Source organism: Petromyzon marinus, unplaced genomic scaffold, assembly GCF_048934315.1.
Source record: "Petromyzon marinus isolate PM22_M1 ecotype Great Lakes invasive population unplaced genomic scaffold, UKy_Petmar_22M1.pri1.0 PM_G_Scaffold_33, whole genome shotgun sequence".
Lineage (NCBI taxonomy): Eukaryota > Metazoa > Chordata > Hyperoartia > Petromyzontiformes > Petromyzontidae > Petromyzon > Petromyzon marinus.
The window spans coordinates 59,056-76,690 of record NW_027422906.1 but is presented as its reverse complement, the minus strand read 5'-3'; the positions used below and the strand labels follow the sequence as shown (position 1 = coordinate 76,690).

The 17,635-nt window shown below is 54.0% G+C and overlaps 1 protein-coding gene across 1 annotated transcript in view; it reads right to left on the bottom strand.

Annotated features, from left to right (window-relative positions):
* Positions 1-17,635, bottom strand: part of LOC142915616 (cadherin-2-like) — a 37,083-nt gene that overhangs the window by 6,199 nt on the left and 13,249 nt on the right. The window contains exons 6-9 of the mRNA XM_076061344.1: positions 15,444-15,554; positions 14,251-14,393; positions 9,573-9,715; positions 7,705-7,932 (exon numbers count right to left, since the gene is read on the bottom strand). Coding sequence (XP_075917459.1) covers positions 7,705-7,932; positions 9,573-9,715; positions 14,251-14,393; positions 15,444-15,554 — 625 coding nt within the window. The remainder of the gene's footprint in view (positions 1-7,704; positions 7,933-9,572; positions 9,716-14,250; positions 14,394-15,443; positions 15,555-17,635) is intronic.

Here is a 17,635-nt window from a genome sequence, read left to right as displayed (position 1 = left end):
GCAGTCTCCGTTTTTGCGTTGATTTTCGGCGCCTAAATAAAATCTCGGTAGCGGACGCCTACCCTCTCCCTCGTATAGACGAGTCATTGGATGCCCTGGCAGGGGCGCACTATTTCTCCACCTTGGACCTTCTGTCGGGGTTTTGGCAACTCCCCCTCGACGAAGCGTCAAAACCTAAGACTGCTTTTCGGACACCACAGGGCCTTTTCGAGTTTAATAGATTGCCCATGGGTCTCCACTCGGCCCCAGGACGTTCCAGAGGCGCATGGAGCTGGTCCTCGCTGGGCTCCAGTGGGACTCATGTCTCATTTATCTTGACGACGTCATCGTCTTTAACCGCACGTTCGGCGAACACATCGAACGGTTGAGTGCTGTCTTCTTGAAAATGCGGGCCGCTAACTTGAAATTCCGGCCGCAGAAGTGTCATCTTCTGTGTGAGTCTGTGCGCTATCTGGGCCACATAGTTAGCCGCTTGGGCATCTCTACCGACCCTGAAAAAACCAAATGTGTTCAACATTGGCCGACCCCTACATCTGCGGGCAATGTTCATAGTTTTATTGGTTTTGCGTCGTACTACCGCCGGTTTGTTGCTGGCTTCGCGACGATTGCCAAGCCGCTCCACGCCCTTACGTCAAAAGGGGTGGCGTTTCATTGGGGGGACGCAGAACAGGCCGCTTTCGACTCCTTGCGGAACGCGCTCGTAGCGGCACCGTCCCTTGCGTACCCCGATTTTTCCGTGCCATTCGTGTTGGACACCGACACTAGCAATACGGGGATTGGGGGTGTTCTGTCCCAAAAAGTTGATGGCATTGAAAGGGTTGTTGCCTATGGTAGCAGAGTCTTGTCTCTTGCTGAACAAAGATACTGTGTGACCAGACGTGAGCTGCTGGCCATTGTTTTTTTTATTCAACAATACAGGCCGTACCTGTATGGTCATCATTTTACCGTGCGATCTGATCATTCGGCTTTACAGTACGCTCTGCGGGTTGACCAACCGTCCGGGCTGCTTTCTCGGTGGCTCGAAGTCCTTCAGGAGTACGATTTCAATGTCACTTACCGTAGGGGTGCACAACACACAAATGCCGATGCGTTGTCTCGCCTCCCGCTGGCTCAAAAATGTGCATGTTTTTTGGGCTCGGGCCGTTGTAAGCCGCCACTGCCTGCGCACGTCACGCCTCTCACAACGGTGTCAGCCGCGCTTCCCGCCGCCTCAGCGCCGATCTCGGATCATGCAGATCCAATGGCCAGTGACGATTTGCTGGGGCTAACTTTGGCCGAATGGGGTCGGCACCAGAGTGATGACATGTCGTTACTGAGGTTGCGTCGCCACGCGAATAATGCGGCTCCAAGACAGGGCAAATTTAATTCATTCGTCATGAAGCACGGCTTGTTGATGCATTGGGATGCTGACTTGTGTCAACATAAAATCGTCGTGCCGTCCGCCTTGCGATGCAAAGCCGTATGGGCGGCGCATGAGCGTTTATTGCATCTGGGTGTTCATAAGACCATTGGGTTGTTGCGGTTGCAATTTTTCTGGCCGGGCATGCTGCGCGACGTCACTGACATTTTGCTGGGATGCACCCATTGCGCGCAACGTAAACCGCCGGCTAAACCGGCATGTCCACCCCTGCAACCCATTTCGGTCTCTCGTATAAATGAGTTGGTGGCTCTCGATATTTTGGGCCCTTTTCCTACTACGCCACGGGGTAATAAGTACCTTCTGGTTGGGGTAGAGTATTTTACGCGGTGGCCTATGGCCTGAGCCCTCCCCAACCAGTCGGCGGCGGCCGTTGTGGACGCCTTTGTTCAGGGCTACGTCCTGGACAAGGGCGCATCAGAACGGTTGCTGACCGATCAGGAAAGAAATTTTTCGGGAGCCTTGCTGAATGATGTGTGCCGCCTGTTGGGCACTAAGAAAGTGCGCACTTCGCCCTACCATCCCCAGACCGACGGCATGGTGGAGCACCTTCATAGAACTCTCACCGCTATGTTATGCCATCAAGTCGATGAATCCCACCGCGATTGGGACTTGCAGGTTCCGGGGGTCCTCGCCGCATACCGTATGGCACCTCACGCGGCGACGGGATTTTCCCCGTTCTTTCTAATGTACGGCAGGGATGCCTTTCCTCCCGCCGACGTTCGGCTGGAAATCAAACAGCCACCGCAAAAGTCAAAGCTCGTTGACCACTTGCGATTCAGCCTCCGTAAGTTGGCCGAGGCACGGGAGGCCGCCATTGAAAATTCTGCTTCCCGCCAACGGGCGAATTTGCGACTGCGTGACCCTCGGACGTACATGCATCCGTGGGCACCGGGAGACAGAGCATGGCTCCACTGCCCCCAGGTGCCGGTGTCCACGTCGGCCAAACTCCTCAGACCATGGTGAGGCCCGGTTGAGGTAGTGGAAGTCCTGCGTCCCCAATGTGTTAAAATTCGCTGGGGACGGCGTCGCTGGTGCGTTCACCCCTCTCGGTTGAAACCCTTCGTCACGCCACGCGTCCCTCCACAACACACACGACACGGGGGCCGAGTGTGCGACGCGTCCGACGAGCCAGATGTTGCCCCATTGGTGCCTAATCCACAGCGCAGGCGTGTCATTCCTCCTGCAGATGACGCGGGAGTGACGGCTCCATGCAGGCCACGTTCGACCTCAATGGACCGTGGAGCAGCAGGTGTCCGTGTGGAGATGCCTAAAGGCCCACCGGATGCTCTTGCTCATCCTCCTCCTTCCCTTGTGCCGCCGACAAAGCCTGCCATCCCCTACGATGGTCCCGCGAAACACACGCGCGCGAAATCTCGCCGGTTGTTATGATGTTCTTTGGCATGTCTAGTGCCTTGTACATACGTTGTTGTTAAGGGGGGCATTTATAGGAGTTTTATTGTTCTTGTTTTTGTTGTTCGTGAGGCACACTCACAATTCTTCTACCGTTGGTAATTTCGGAGTTTCCCATTGTTGCAGCCAGGACGGCTGGAGCTTCCGAAGGAGGAGGTGATGTAGAGGTGTTAACTACGCGCTGTTGCGTAACCTGCATTGCCACCAGGGCAGTGCAGCATTACCCCTGGGTACAACGGTTGGGGTCAGTCGAGGTGAAACGGATCGTAGCCAGGGTTTAGTACGAACCAATCAGACGGTTCCACGTGGGAATGTATGATTGGTTCTACCTGGCCACGAAGGAGTATAAGACGGGTGACCCAACGGACCTCGGGGAGTTCTTTCCCTGCACGAAGACAGAAGACTAGGCTGAAGCCTAGCTAGGACCCTGGACCAGCCTCCCAGCCCTTTTAAGGGCTAAGGCTCGGCATACCCAGTGGTCAGGACCCACCGGGCCAGCGGTGGGTCAGATAGCCTCCCCTAGGTCCTAGCCGGAGGACTAGGATAGCGGTAGACGTGTGAGTCCCGCCAAGTCCGGAGGTTGTACCTCCTTAGGTATCAAGGAGGTTAGCGGTAGACGTGTGAGTCCCGCCAAGTGCGGAGGCTGTACCTCCTTAGGTATCAAGGAGGTTAGCGGTAGACGTGTGAGTCCTGCCAAGTCCGGAGGCTGTTCCTCCCTAGGGTATCGGGTGAGGGGACCGAATATCCCTCTGTGTGTGTTAAGCATTGTATAAGGAAATAATACAATAAACAGAGTGTGCCTCCTAAAGAAGTCTGCTCATCCTTGCAACACTACATATGTAACAAATAAGCTTGTGCCGGAGGCCCCGGAGGGACAGGCGTCTATGACGTTTCCTGGCCAAACCCCAATTGGCGGAGCCAGGAGATTGAATCTCAACCCTCGGGGCTCCGCCAGAAACAACGAAAAGCCACTACGGATGGCCACGTGAAATATTTGAACGCTCACTGCGGAGGAGAGGCTACCACTCCTCTGTCGGGAGCTGGATCGGTACCGCCTGGATCTCTGTGGCATTTAGGAGGTCCGGTGTATCGGTTCTGGCTCCTGCCACCTTGAGGGGTGGACAGTTCTCTACTCGGGGCAGGAGACTGCCAAACAGGGTGTGGCTCTTATTTTGAACAAAAAAATGAAGGGGGCGTGGGAGCGTGGCGGTGAGGTGTGGGAAGCTGTAAACCCCAGGCTACTTTGGGCTCGCCTTCCCATCAATCGGAGGCGAGGATTGGTGGTCGTGGTTACTTATGCCCCCACCGAAGACGAACATCCGTGGAGGGATGCAGGCAAAGCCGATGAGTCAGATGCCTTCTATGGCCTCCTGTCACAGGTGCTGGCCAAAGTGGCCCCTCGGGATAGAGTCATCTTGTTGGGTGACTTCAATGCCCGAGTTGGTCATGATGCTGTCACCTGGCCTGGAGTGATTGGAGGGCATAGGCCGGATCAGCTTAATAACAACGGTAGGAGGCTGCTAGATTTTTGTGCAGCCCATGGACTTGTAATTACCAACACGCTGTTCCGGCATCGGCGCATCCACACAACATCATGGATGCATGCCGGGTCCAAGCAAGAACATCTGCTGGACTACATAGTGCCGGACCAGCGGATGCGAGCCCATGTCCTTGACACCAGGCCCTACCGTGGAGCTGATCTGCTCTCTGACCATCGACTTGTCATCTGTAAGATGCGCTGCCCATTCTTCCGCTCCGGTAGTGGGTGTACATCCAGGACCCCATTCCAACCAAAAGTGGCCTGGTCTCGGTTATCTGATGAAAGTTGCAAGCGAGAATTTAATCATCGCCTGCGGCTGGGGTTGGCATCATCCCCCACTCCTCCTGATGTCGAGGGTAAATAGGCGAGGTTTAGAACTGTGACTCATGCGGCTGCAATGTCTGCTTTGGGTACGTGGTCAGGACCTCCCCAGAGACCCTGGGTGACAGAACAGGTGTTCAGGATGGTTGAGAAAAAACGACAGGCCCACTGTCATCGGCTACAGAATCCCACGTCAGAGAATGAGGAGGCTTACCGCAACCTTCGCTCGGAGGTTCGGAGAGCCGTGAGGCGCTGCAAGGATGAGTGGTGGTCGCGGGTTGCTGAGGAGATGGAGTCTGCCTCAGTGGCCCGTGATCACAAATCTCTATTTAACTCCATCAAAAAAGTAACCTGCAGTGCCACACCTATTACCATCATTACGGGAAAAAACGGTGATCCAATCTCCGACCCCCAGGAACAGGTTTGCAGATTTGCTGAGCATTTCTGTGAGGTCCTGGGGGAGGGAAAATCCCTCAGGCAGGAAAACATCGTGGCACAAAGTGAGGATGACCCTGCTGAGGCTGCGGTGCCTCAAATATTGGAAGAAGTCACCCCCTGTGAGTGGCTGGCTGAAGTGCCATCTGTTCAGGAAGTAATGAGGGCGATCCGGAGTCTGAGACCAGGAAAGGCAACGGGCAAAGATGATCTCCCAAGCGAAATGCTGAGGGAAGGTGGAGTTTGTGCACAGACTGCCCTATATGACATCATAACAACAGTCTGGACCACTGGACGGGTTCCGCAGGATTGGAAGGATGCCCTGGTGGTCCCCCTCTTTAAGAAGGGGGACCGCACAGACTGTAACAACTACAGGGGCATCTCACTCCTCAGTGTGCCGGGAAAGGTCCTGGCAAGGATTATTCAACATCGCCTTGCTAGGTACGCTGAGGAGAGGCTTGCGGAGCCCCAATGCGGTTTCAGGAAAGGGCAGTCCTGCACAGATGCCATATTCTCTGTCCGTCTGCTACAGCAGAGGTGTAGGGAATTCCAGCAAGACCTACATCTCTGCTTTATTGACCTGGTCAAGGCCTATGATACCATCAATAGGCCTGGGCTCTGGGTTGTTCTTCGTGCTTTTGGAGTACCTGACCCTCTGCTCACAATCATTAAGGACCTTCATGATGGTGAGCGGGCCCGGGTAAAACTACGTGGCCGGGAGTTCGAACCTTTCCCTGTACACCTTGGGGTGCGACAGGGATGTCCTCTGGCTCCCACATTATTTAACATCTATTTCGACCACGTAGTTCGTGAAGCCTTCAATAGCTGTACCGGGGGAATCTCCATATGGTACAGATATAATGGGAGGCTGATCGATGCCCGGGTGCGGTCAAGGGATGGCTCCCTATTGCTCAACCACGTTATGTATGCTGATGATTTGGTAATAGCTGCTCATTCAGAGGAGGAGTTGGAGACGCTGCTGCTGAGACTGGAGCGTGCCACTAAGAGATGGGGCCTTACCATCAGCCCCACCAAAACTAAGCACCTGCCTGGGTATTTTGTACCATCGGACACTCCACCCCCACAACTCCCAATCGGTGACGGGGCAGTTGTGGAGAGATTGGAGAGTTTCCCATACCTGGGAAGTGTGCTTATGACCGGCTACAGTTTAACAGCAGAGGTCTCACTCCGAATCAGTCGAGCAGCTACCTGTTCATCGGTTGCGTAACGCTGTGTGGACGCTACCTGGTCTGTCGCTCCACACTAAGCTTCAGGTCTTCTCGGCCACGGTCATTCCCTCCCTTCTCTACGCTTGCGAAACGTGGACCCCCCTAATGGGACATCTTCGCCGGTTAGAAACATTTAGGCTGGCCTGCCTACGATCCATCCTGGGTTTAACCAGACTGGATTGTGTGAGGAGCTCACAAATTCTTGAAAGATCTGGGCAAGGTCCCATCGGTGAGCTCCTCCGTCGGGGAAGGCTGCGATGGCTGGGTCATGTAGCCCGCATGCCCAGCCACCGCATGCCGAAACAGCTTTTGTTCGGCCGGATCGAGGGGTTTTGACTTTAACATAGCCATTCCTGTGACCAGTCACAAGCTAATCCCTCAGCTATTTGATATGTAAACACCTTTGTCAAGGTGCCTCACTTCTCCCAACCAGCTTAAAGTCGCTACGAATCTTAACAGCGTTCATTGAAGCTCTGTGGATGTGTAGGCCTTTACTTTAACATCTATTTCTGTGACCAGTCACAAGCTAATCCCTTAGCTATTTCAATGCTAAATTACTAGTTGCTTCTGTGGATGTGTAGGTTTTGACTTTAACATAGCCATTCCTGTGACCAGTCAAAAGCTAATCCCTCAGCTATTTGCACAAGCTAACCCCTTTGTCAAGATGTCTCACCTCTCCCAACCAGCTAAAAGTCGCTACGAATCTTAACAGCGTTCATTGAAGCTCTGTGGATGTGTAGGCCTTAACTTTAACATCTATTTCTGTGACCAGTCACAAGCTAATCCCTTAGCTGTTTAATGCTAAATTACTAGTTGCTTCTGTGGATGTGTAGGTTTTGACTTTAACATAGCCATTCCTGTGACCAGTCACAAGCTAATCCCTCAGCTATTTGATATGTAAACACCTTTGTCAAGGTGCCTCACTTCTCCCAACCAGCTTAAAGTCGCTACAAATCTTAACATCGTTCATTGAAGCTCTGTCGTCCCGACAGGTCTGTACCTTTCACCTGTGGCCGAAACGTCATGAGAATGTTATGTGTTATTTTATTATTTTATTCTCATTCTACGTGAACTTACCGAAAGAACCAAAGAAGACGACAATGATGACGACGTTGATGATGACGACGATGACGACAATGATGACAATGACGACGATGACGACGACGTTCATAATGACGATGACGGCGATGACGACGACAACAATGACGATGACGACGTCGATAATGACAATGACGACGACGTTGATGATGACGACGATGACGACAATGATGATGACAATGACGACGACGACGACGCCGAGCGCCATCTCCCGAGCGGTGCATTCCCCCCCCCCCCCCGGCAGCGCTCACCGTCGACCTGGCGGAGCGTCCAGTCGGCGTCGCCGCCGCCGCCGGGCGCCAGCCGGAAGCGGAAGGGGCGGCCGTTGGGGTCCTCGTCAGCGTCCGAGGCGACGACGGCGACGCCAGTGCGGGGACACGCGGCGGTCCCACGCGGCCACACGGCGGCCGTGGGGGCGTTGTCGTTGACGTCGCTCAGCAGCAACTCCAGCGTGGCGGTGCCGCTCGCGACGGGGGAGCCTGCTCACACACACGCACACATACACACGTACACACACACACGTACACACACACAAACGTACACACACGTACACACACACATGTATACACACATACACACACACATGTACACACACACGTACACACACGCACACACACGTACACACACGTACACACACACAAGTACACACACACGTACACACACACGTACACACACGCACACACAAGTACACACACACGTACACACACGCACGCACACAAACGCACGTACACACACACACACGTACACGCGGCCACACCGCAGCCGTGGGGGCGTTGTCGTTGACATCGCTCAGCAGCAACTCCAGCGTGGCAGTGCCGCTCGCGACGGGGGAGCCTGCTCCACCGTCGCAACGTGCGCACGCACGCACGCACACACACACACACACGTACACACACACACGCACACACACACATGTACACACACACGCGCACACACGTACACACATGTATACACACACACGCACGTACACACACGTACACACACGTACACACACGCATTTACACACACGTACGTACACACACACACACGCACGTACACACACGCACGCACACCACACGTACACATGCACACACCACACACGTACGTACACCCACACGCACGCACACAGGCACACACACACACACACACGTACGCACACACGTACACACACACGTACGCACACACACACACACACACGTACACACGTACGCACACACGTACACACACACACGTACGCACACGTACACACACACACACGTACACACACACACGCATGTACACACACACACGCACGCACACATGTACACACACGTATACACACACACGCACGTACACACACGTACACACACATGCAGGTACACACACGTACGTACACACACACGCACGCACACACACGTACACACACACACGCACGCACACACACACACACGCACGCACAACACACGTACACACGCCACACACCACACACGTACGTACACACACACGCACGCCCACACACGTACACACACACGTACACACATAAAATGTAGTGAAGGTGGGTCACTAGGGGGCGTAGCGTTGGTTACACAGAGGGGAATTGTGGGTGCAGTAGCCCTCTCTGCCAGCAGGGCATGCAATGTCATGGAACGGGACCTAGGGGGCGTAGTGCTGGTGGCTGTCAGAGGACGTAGCAGCCCGGCTGGCTTGCAGGGCACGTGATAGGCCAAAGGTGACAGATGGGACACGTGGGGCACGGCCCAGACACCTTCTGGTAGGTTTCAGAAGGGGGCGTGGCCGAGGGCGTGGCCAGGCCACGCCGGGGGCCATAAAAGGGAGGTCCCGAGGCCGGGTCGGGGCCGTCTGCTGGAGTGGAGTCCTCGCTGCCGCGCCTTCCCCTGGGTCCTCGCTCTTCACACTCGGCATTGTGGGTCAGGCAGCATGCTGAGCGTCCTGACCCGTCTGCAGTGATCCCATGTGTGAACAGAGTGTCTAAAAGTGTAGAACAAACGTGTGTGTGTGTGCCTCCTACTACCAGCATCTCAGAAGTGACCCTCTACACACGTACACACACACACGTACACACACACGCGCACGCAGCGACGGCAAGCATGGCTGTGAGCGAGGGCGTGGCCGCGGGCCCCGCTCCCCTGTAACCCCGCACCGTCGTCAGTCGCCAGGAACGTGGCTGTGTAGACGTTGCGCTGCACAAGAGGCGACTCGCGGTCGAGCTCCGCCGCCGTGCTCACCGCGCCGCCGGCCGCGTCGATGTCAAGCCAGTCGCCCGGCACCCGCAGCTTGCGGTAGCTGCACGCACGCACAAAGATCCCCCAGGTAGCCTCGACGGACTGTCGCGGCGAGTGCTGTTAGTGGCGAGTAGGCAGACACCTATACACAGACGAAGATTCCCTACCGTGTAGCCTCAACAGGATGTAGGGGCAAGTGCTGTTAGCGAGTAAAGTGTAGTGTATAGTGTAGTGTATAGTAGTGTAGTGTAAAGTAGTGTATAGTGTATAGTAGTGTATAGTGTCGTGTATAGTAGTGTAGTGTATAGTGTAGTGTGAAGTGTAGTGTGTAGTGTATAATATTGTATAGTGTTGTCTAGTGTCACGCCATGAACAGACTGTGGTAACTTACCTGCAGTAGCAGACATACATCAGCAGGGGGTGGTATGTGGGCTGCTAGGGTTCCCCAGACCCCAAGAGGGGGTGGGCTGGGGGAATATTCCAGGATCCCCCAGAACATTCTGGAAGGGAGGCGTGGCCAGGGGCGGAGAGACCCTGGAGGGTTATAAAAGCCGGACCCTTGAACGGGTTCGGCAGTCATCCCCAAGCCGAAGACTGAAGACCGCCGGGCTTAGAGTAGGACCCTGGGAACCCCCAGACCCGACGTCCTTGTGAGGGCAGGGACTTAGTGGGACAGTGGTTGGACCCTGGGAAACCCCAGACCCTACGTCCTTGTAAGGGCCGAGACTTAGTAGGACAGTGGTTGGACCCTGGGTACCCCCAGACCCGACGTCCTTGTGAGGGCAGGGACTTAGTGGGACAGTGGTCGGACCCTGGGTACCCCCAGACCCGACGTCCTTGTGAAGGCAGGGACTTAGTGGGACAGTGGTCGGACCCTGGGTACCCCCAGACCCGACGTCCTTGTCAGGGCAGGGACTGAGTGGGACAGTGGTCGGACCCTGGGTACCCCCAGACCCGACGTCCTTGTGAGGGCAGGGACTTAGTGGGACAGTGGTCGGACCCTGGGAACCCCCAGACCCTACGTCCTTGTAAGGGCCGGGACTTAGTAGGACAGTGGTCAGACCCTGGGTACCGCCAGACCCGACGTCCTTGTGAGGGCAGGGACTTAGTGGGACAGTGGTCGGACCCTGGGTACCCCCAGACCCGACGTCCTTGTGAGGGCAGGGACTTAGTGGGACAGTGGTCGGACCCTGGGTACCCCCAGACCCGACGTTCTTGTCAGGGCAGGGACTGAGTGGGACAGTGGTCGGACCCTGGGTACCCCCAGACCCGACGTCCTTGTGAGGGCAGGGACTTAGTGGGACAGTGGTCGGACCCTGGGAACCCCCAGACCCTACGTCCTTGTAAGGGCCGGGACTTAGTAGGACAGTGGTCAGACCCTGGGTACCGCCAGACCCGACGTCCTTGTGAGGGCAGGGACTTAGTGGGACAGTGGTCGGACCCTGGGTACCCCCAGACCCGACGTCCTTGTGAGGGCAGGGACTTAGTGGGACAGTGGTCGGACCCTGGGTACCCCCAGACCCGACGTTGTCAGGGCAGGGACTGAGTGGGACAGTGGTCGGACCCTGGGTACCCCCAGACTCGACGTCCTTGTCAGGGCAGGGACTGAGTGGGACAGTGGTCGGACCCTAGGTACCTCCAGACCCGCTGTCCTTCTAAGGTCCGGGACTGAGTGGGACAGTGGCCAGGACCCGAGGACCTTGGCTGGGTCGGGTCAGGATAGCCTCCCCTAGGGCCCCTAGCCAGAGGGCTGAGAGTGGTCCCAGTGTTCGGAGGCACGATAGCCCGGAGGCCAAACCTCCCCAAGCAGCGGGTGAAAGGGGCCGTTACCCCTCAGTGTTAGGGACCTTGTATTGCAGGGGTCGGGAACCTATGGCTCGCGAGCCAGATGTGGCTCTTTTGATGATTGCATATGGCTCGCAGATAAAACTAAATATTCTCACTTGTTTTAATCCATCCATCGATTTTTCACTGCGCATGTCCTGTTCAGGGCTGCAGGAGCAATTGTCCATTATTTTAATTGGATGATACTGGCCTACGTTTGCCGTTGCTGGGTAAAACAGGTAAACGCCCCCTTTTGAATCAGTCTGAGACTGCGTCTGCTCGGTCATTAGCTCAAAGCTAACCCTTCGACGAAGAAGATGGCGAAAAGAAAAAAAGACGACGAGTATCGTACATTTCAGGACGAATGGACCGAAGAATTCGCCTTTGTGGAGAGAGCGGGTTCTGCGGTGTGTCTAATTTGCAATGACAAAATTACATCGTTGAAACGGTCGAATGTAAAGCGGCACTTCGACACGCGCCACGCTACCTTTGCATCAAAATACCCTGCGGGAGACAGCAGAAAGAAAGCGTGCCAAGAGCTTCTGAGCAGGGTGCAAGCTAGCCAGCAGCAACTCCGCGTATGGACCCGGCAAGGTGACTATAATTCGGCTAGCTTTGCTGGTTCTTTAGCAATAGTGAGGAACGGAAAACCATTCACAGATGGCGAGTATGCTAAAACGTTCATGCTGGATGTAGCCAATTAACTTTTTGATGATCTTCCGAACAAAGACAAGATAATCAAACGGATACAAGACATGCCTCTGTCGGCAAGAACTGTTCATGATCGTACCATCGTGATGGCAAACAAAGTGGAGGAAACGCAAGTGAAGGACATAAATGCAGCGCCGTTCTTTTCTCTGGCTTTGGATGAGTCAACAGACGTGAGCCATTTGTCGCAGTTCAGCGTGATTGCAAGATATGCTGTTGGTGACACACTGCGCGAAGAAAGTCTTGCTGTTCTGCCATTAAAAGGGTCCACAAGAGGTGAGGATTTATTCAAGTCTTTCATGGAGTTTGCTCAAGAAAAAAGTCTACCTATGGATAAACTTCTCTCAGTGTGTACTGATGGTGCTCCGTGTATGGTGGGGAAAAACAAAGGATTTGTGGCGCTTCTCCGTGAACATGAAAATAGACCCATCCTAAGTTTCCATTGCATTATACACCAGGAGGCACTTTGTGCTCAGATGTGTGACAGGCAGTTTGGCGAAGTGATGTCGCTGGTCATTCGTGTCATCAAGTTTATTGTTGCCCGAGCCTTAAATGATCGCCAGTTTAAAACACTGCTGGATGAAGTTGTAAATAACTATCCTGGTCTGCTTTTGCACAGCAATGTGCGTTGGTTGTCAAGAGGGAAGGTGCTTAGCCGTTTTGCGGCTTGCCTGAACGAAATCCGGACTTTCCTTGAAATGAAAGGCGTCGGGCATCCTGAGCTAGCCGACACCGAGTGGCTCCTCAAGTTTTACTATCTCGTAGATCTGACTGAACATCTGAACCAGCTCAACGTGAAAATGCAAGGCATTGGAAATACAGTGTTATCCCTTCAACAAGCTGTATTTGCTTTTGAAAACAAGCTGGAGCTTTTCATCACGGATCTTGAAACAGGTCGTTTACTACATTTTGAAAAACTGAGCCAATTTAAAGATGCATGCACAGCAAGTGAGCCCATTCAAAACCTTGATCTCCACCAGCTAGCTGGCTGCACATCCAGTCTCCTACAGTCCTTCAAAGCACGCTTTGGAGAATTTCGTGAGCACACTCGCCTTTTTAAGTTCATCACCCATCCAAACGAGTGTTCACTGAACACAGCCGACCTGAATTACATCCCTGGTGTCTCCGTCAGAGATTTTGAAGCAGAAGTGGCTGACCTGAAGGCCTCAGACATGTGGGTGAATAAGTTCAAGTCACTGAATGAAGATTTGGAAAGAATCACACGACAGAAAGCGGAGTTGGCGAGCAAGCACATGTGGACAGAAATGAAAAAACTCCAACCCGAAGACCAGCTGATTCTCAAAACTTGGAACGCGCTTCCTGTCACATACCACACACTGCAGCGTGTGAGTATTGCTGTATTGACCATGTTTGGATCTACGTATGCATGTGAGCAGTCATTCTCACATCTTAAAAACATCAAGTCCAACCTACGATCACGTTTAACGGATGAAAGCCTCAACGCTTGCATGAAGCTTAACCTCACCAAGTACCAACCCGACTACAAAGACATCAGCAAATCCATGCAGCACCAGAAGTCGCATTAATGGTGAGTGTTATAACAACATTATTTAAAAGAATAAATTCAGAGGCTTATTATACTGACATTTAGTTGAATTCACTTTTAAAATATATTATATGGCTCTCACTGAAATAAATTTCCAAATTTTTTGCTTTCATGGCTCTCTTAGTCAAAAAGGTTCCCGACCCCTGTTGTATTGAGTTATTGTCAAATAAAAGTGTTGCCTCAAGTACCGGCTCTCCCTCGTCTTTGGGCTCACTACACTCGTACAGCACTAACCAGTAGTGTATTGGAGAGCAAATCCACGACATTTCCTATCTGAGTACCGTGACATTTCACCAGTAATTACGACAACGACACCCAGCTTCATCAGGCGACAGCCACATTGGCGGAGAAGTCTTCCTCCTGTTTAGGTTGTTGTGGTTGTTGTTGTGGTTGTTGTTGTGGTTGTTTTGCTTGTTGTTTTGGTTGTTGTGGTTGTTGTGGTTGTTGTTGTGGTTGTTGTTTTGGTTGTTATCCGCTTGGCGGGGAGTTGTCCTCACCGCAGGCTCTGCTTCTGTGCGGTGTCCGGGTCCCGTGCCACCAGCGTGGTGACGGCACTGCCCAGGGCGAGTCCTTCGGCCAGCATCACCTGCTGTAGCCGCGGCTCAAACAGCGGAGCCTCGTTCTCATCCTCAACACTCACCTGCCGGGGAGAGACGCGGCGCACGGGGAGAGACACGGGGAAAAACATGGAGATAGGTACGGGGAGAGACACGGGGAGAGATGCGGGGAGAGACGCGCACGGGGAGAGACACGGGGAAAAACAAGGAGATAGGAACGGGGAGAGACACGGGGAAAAACATGGAGATAGGTATGGGGAGAGACGCGGGGAAAAACATGGAGATAGGTACGGGGAGAAACACGGGGAAAAACATGGAGATAGGGACGAGGAGAGACACGGGGAAAAACATGGAGATAGGTACGGGGAGAGACACGGGGAAAAACATGGAGATAGATACGGGGAGAGACACGGGGAGAGATGCACGGAGAGACGCGCACGGGGAGAGACATGGGGAAAAACATGGATATAGGAACGGGGAGAGACACGGAGAAAAACATGGAGATAGGTACGGGGAGAGACGCGGGGAAAAATATGGAGATAGGTACGGGGAGAGACACGGGGAAAAACATGGAGATAGGCACGGGGAGAGACACAGGGAAAAACATGGAGATAGGTACGGGGAGAGACACGGGGAAAAACATGGAGATAGGTACAGGGAGAGACATGGGGAAAAACATGGAGATAGGTACGGGGAGAGACACAGGGAAAAACATGGAGATAGGTATGGGGAGAGACACGGGGAGAGATGCGGGGAGAGATGCGGGGAGAGATGCGGGGAGAGACGCGCACGGGGAGAGACACAGGGAAAACATGGAGATAGGCACGGGGAGAGACACAGGGAAAACATGGAGATAGGTACGGGGAGAGACGCGGGTAAAAACATGGAGATAGGTACGGGGAGAGACACGGGGAGAGATGCGGGGAGAGATGCGGGGAGAGATGCGGGGAGAGACACGGGGAGAGGTCGGGGGTGGCGGCTTTTCCGCAGGAATCTTTGTTTGTGGCGGGAGAATCCGAACAGCTGTGAAGCTCTTGAGCAGCTCGCAGGTGTCCAGAGCCGGGTGCGGGTGGCACGGGAAGACCGTGGGGGGGCCGTGCGTGGGCCATGTGGGGGCCGTGGGGGTCACTCACCGTGACGGTGGCGGTACTCTCTGGAGGGGGCCGCATGGTTTTCACGAGCGGCTCCTCGTTATCCACGAAGACGATGAGTTGGTATGACGATGACGTCTCAAAGTCTAAGGGCTGCGGCGTACACGCACACGTACACACACACGTACACACGTACACACACACGTACACACGTACACACACACACGTACACACGTACACCCACACGTACACACACACATGTACACACGAACACGTACACACACACGTACACACGTACACACGCACACGTACACACACACGTACACACACACACGTACGTACACACGCACACGTACACACACATGTACACACGCACGTACACACGTACACACACGTTCACACACACGCACGCACACGTACAAAAGGCAAAGATCCCCCGTATAGCCTTAGCAGACCGTTTGGCCAAGTGTTGTTAGCGAGCACCTATGAAGGCTGGAATGGCACACGTGGGGGTGGGGAGCCAGCACCACGCCCGTCCGCCTTTGTCTCCCCAGTGCTGGCGACGTTGACGTTCGGACACCGTGCCCCCCCCCCTCACCCCCCACTGGACGTCTGTGAAAAAATACCTCCCTAGCTGCCTCCATCTTCTCCCTCTCAATCCTCCCCTCCCTCCCCTCCTTCCCCTTCCTTCCCTCCCCCACTTCCTTCCATCCCCCTCTCCCCTCCCCATCCTCCCCTCCCTCCCCTCCCCTCCCTCCTTTCACCCCTCCCCTCCCTCCCACGCGTTACCTTGACAACGACGATCCTGCCATTGTTGGTGCCGGGGTCGGTCTCCACGACAAACAGGTCGCCGGGGTCTCCCGCCCCCCACTCCCCCCCCCCTGCCCCCCCCCGCGGAGGGAATAGTGGACACGCCAAGCCGCCGTGCCGGCCTCGTCCGAGTCGATCACTGAGAGGGGCGGCATCGTCACCGGCACCCCCACGGCGTTCTCACGGACCGTGCCGAACCACTACGGCGATGAAGATGCCGAGAGAAGGGGGCGGACAGGGGGGGTGACGTTGTTGTTGTTGTTGTATACCGCCTATGGTGCAGTGTTGAGTCTATGGTGCAGTGTTGAGTCTATGGTGCAGTGTTGAGTCTATGGTGCAGTGTTGAGTCTATGGAGCAGTGTTGAGTCTATGGTGCAGTGTTGAGTCTATGGTGCAGTGTTGAGTCTATCATGCAGTGTTGAGTCTATGGTGCAGTGTTAAGTCTATGGAGCAGTGTTGAGTCTATGGTGCAGTGTTGAGTCTATGGTGCAGTGTTGAGTCTATCATGCAGTGTTGAGTCTATGGTGCAGTGTTGAGTCTATGGTGCAGTGTTGAGTCTATGGTGCAATGTTAAGTCTATGGTGCAGTGTTGAGTCTATGGGGCAGTGTTGAGTCTAAGGGCAGTGTTGAGTCTATGGGCAGTGTTGAGTCTATGATGCAATGTTGAGTCTATGGTGCAGTGTTGAGTCTATGGTGCAGTGTTGAGTCTAGAGTGCAGTGTTGAGTCTATGGTGCAGTGTTGAGTCTATGGGCAGTGTTGAGTCTATGGTGCAGTGTTGAGTCTATTGTGCAGTGTTGAGTCTAAGGGCAGTGTTGAGTCTATGGTGCAGTGTTGAGTCTATGGTGCAGTGTTTAGTCTATGGAGCAGTGCTGAGTCTATGGAGCAGTGTTGAGTCTATGGTGCAGTGTTGAGTCTATGGTGCAGTGTTGAGTCTATGGTGCAATGTTGAGTCTATGGTGCAATGTTGAGTCTATGGTGCAGTGTTGAGTCTATGGTGCAGTGTTGAGTCTATGGGGTAGTGTTGAGTCTAAGGGCAGTGTGAGTCTATGGGCAGTGTTGAGTCTATGGTGCAATGTTGAGTCTATGGTGCAGTGTTGAGTCTATGGTGCAGTGTTAAGTCTATAGTGCAGTGTTGAGTCTATGGTGCAGTGTTGAGTCTATGGGCAGTGTTGAGTCTATGGTGCAGTGTTGAGTCTATTGTGCAGTGTTGAGTCTAAGGGCAGTGTTGAGTCTATGGTGCAGTGTTTAGTCTATGGAGCAGTGCTGAGTCTATGGTGCAGTGTTGAGTCTATGGAGCAGTGTTGAGTCTATGGTGCAGTGTTGAGTCTATGGTGCAGTGTTGAGTCTATGAGCAGTGTTGAGTCTATGGTGCAGTGTTGAGTCTATTGTGCAGTGTTGAGTCTAAGGGCAGTGTTGAGTCTAT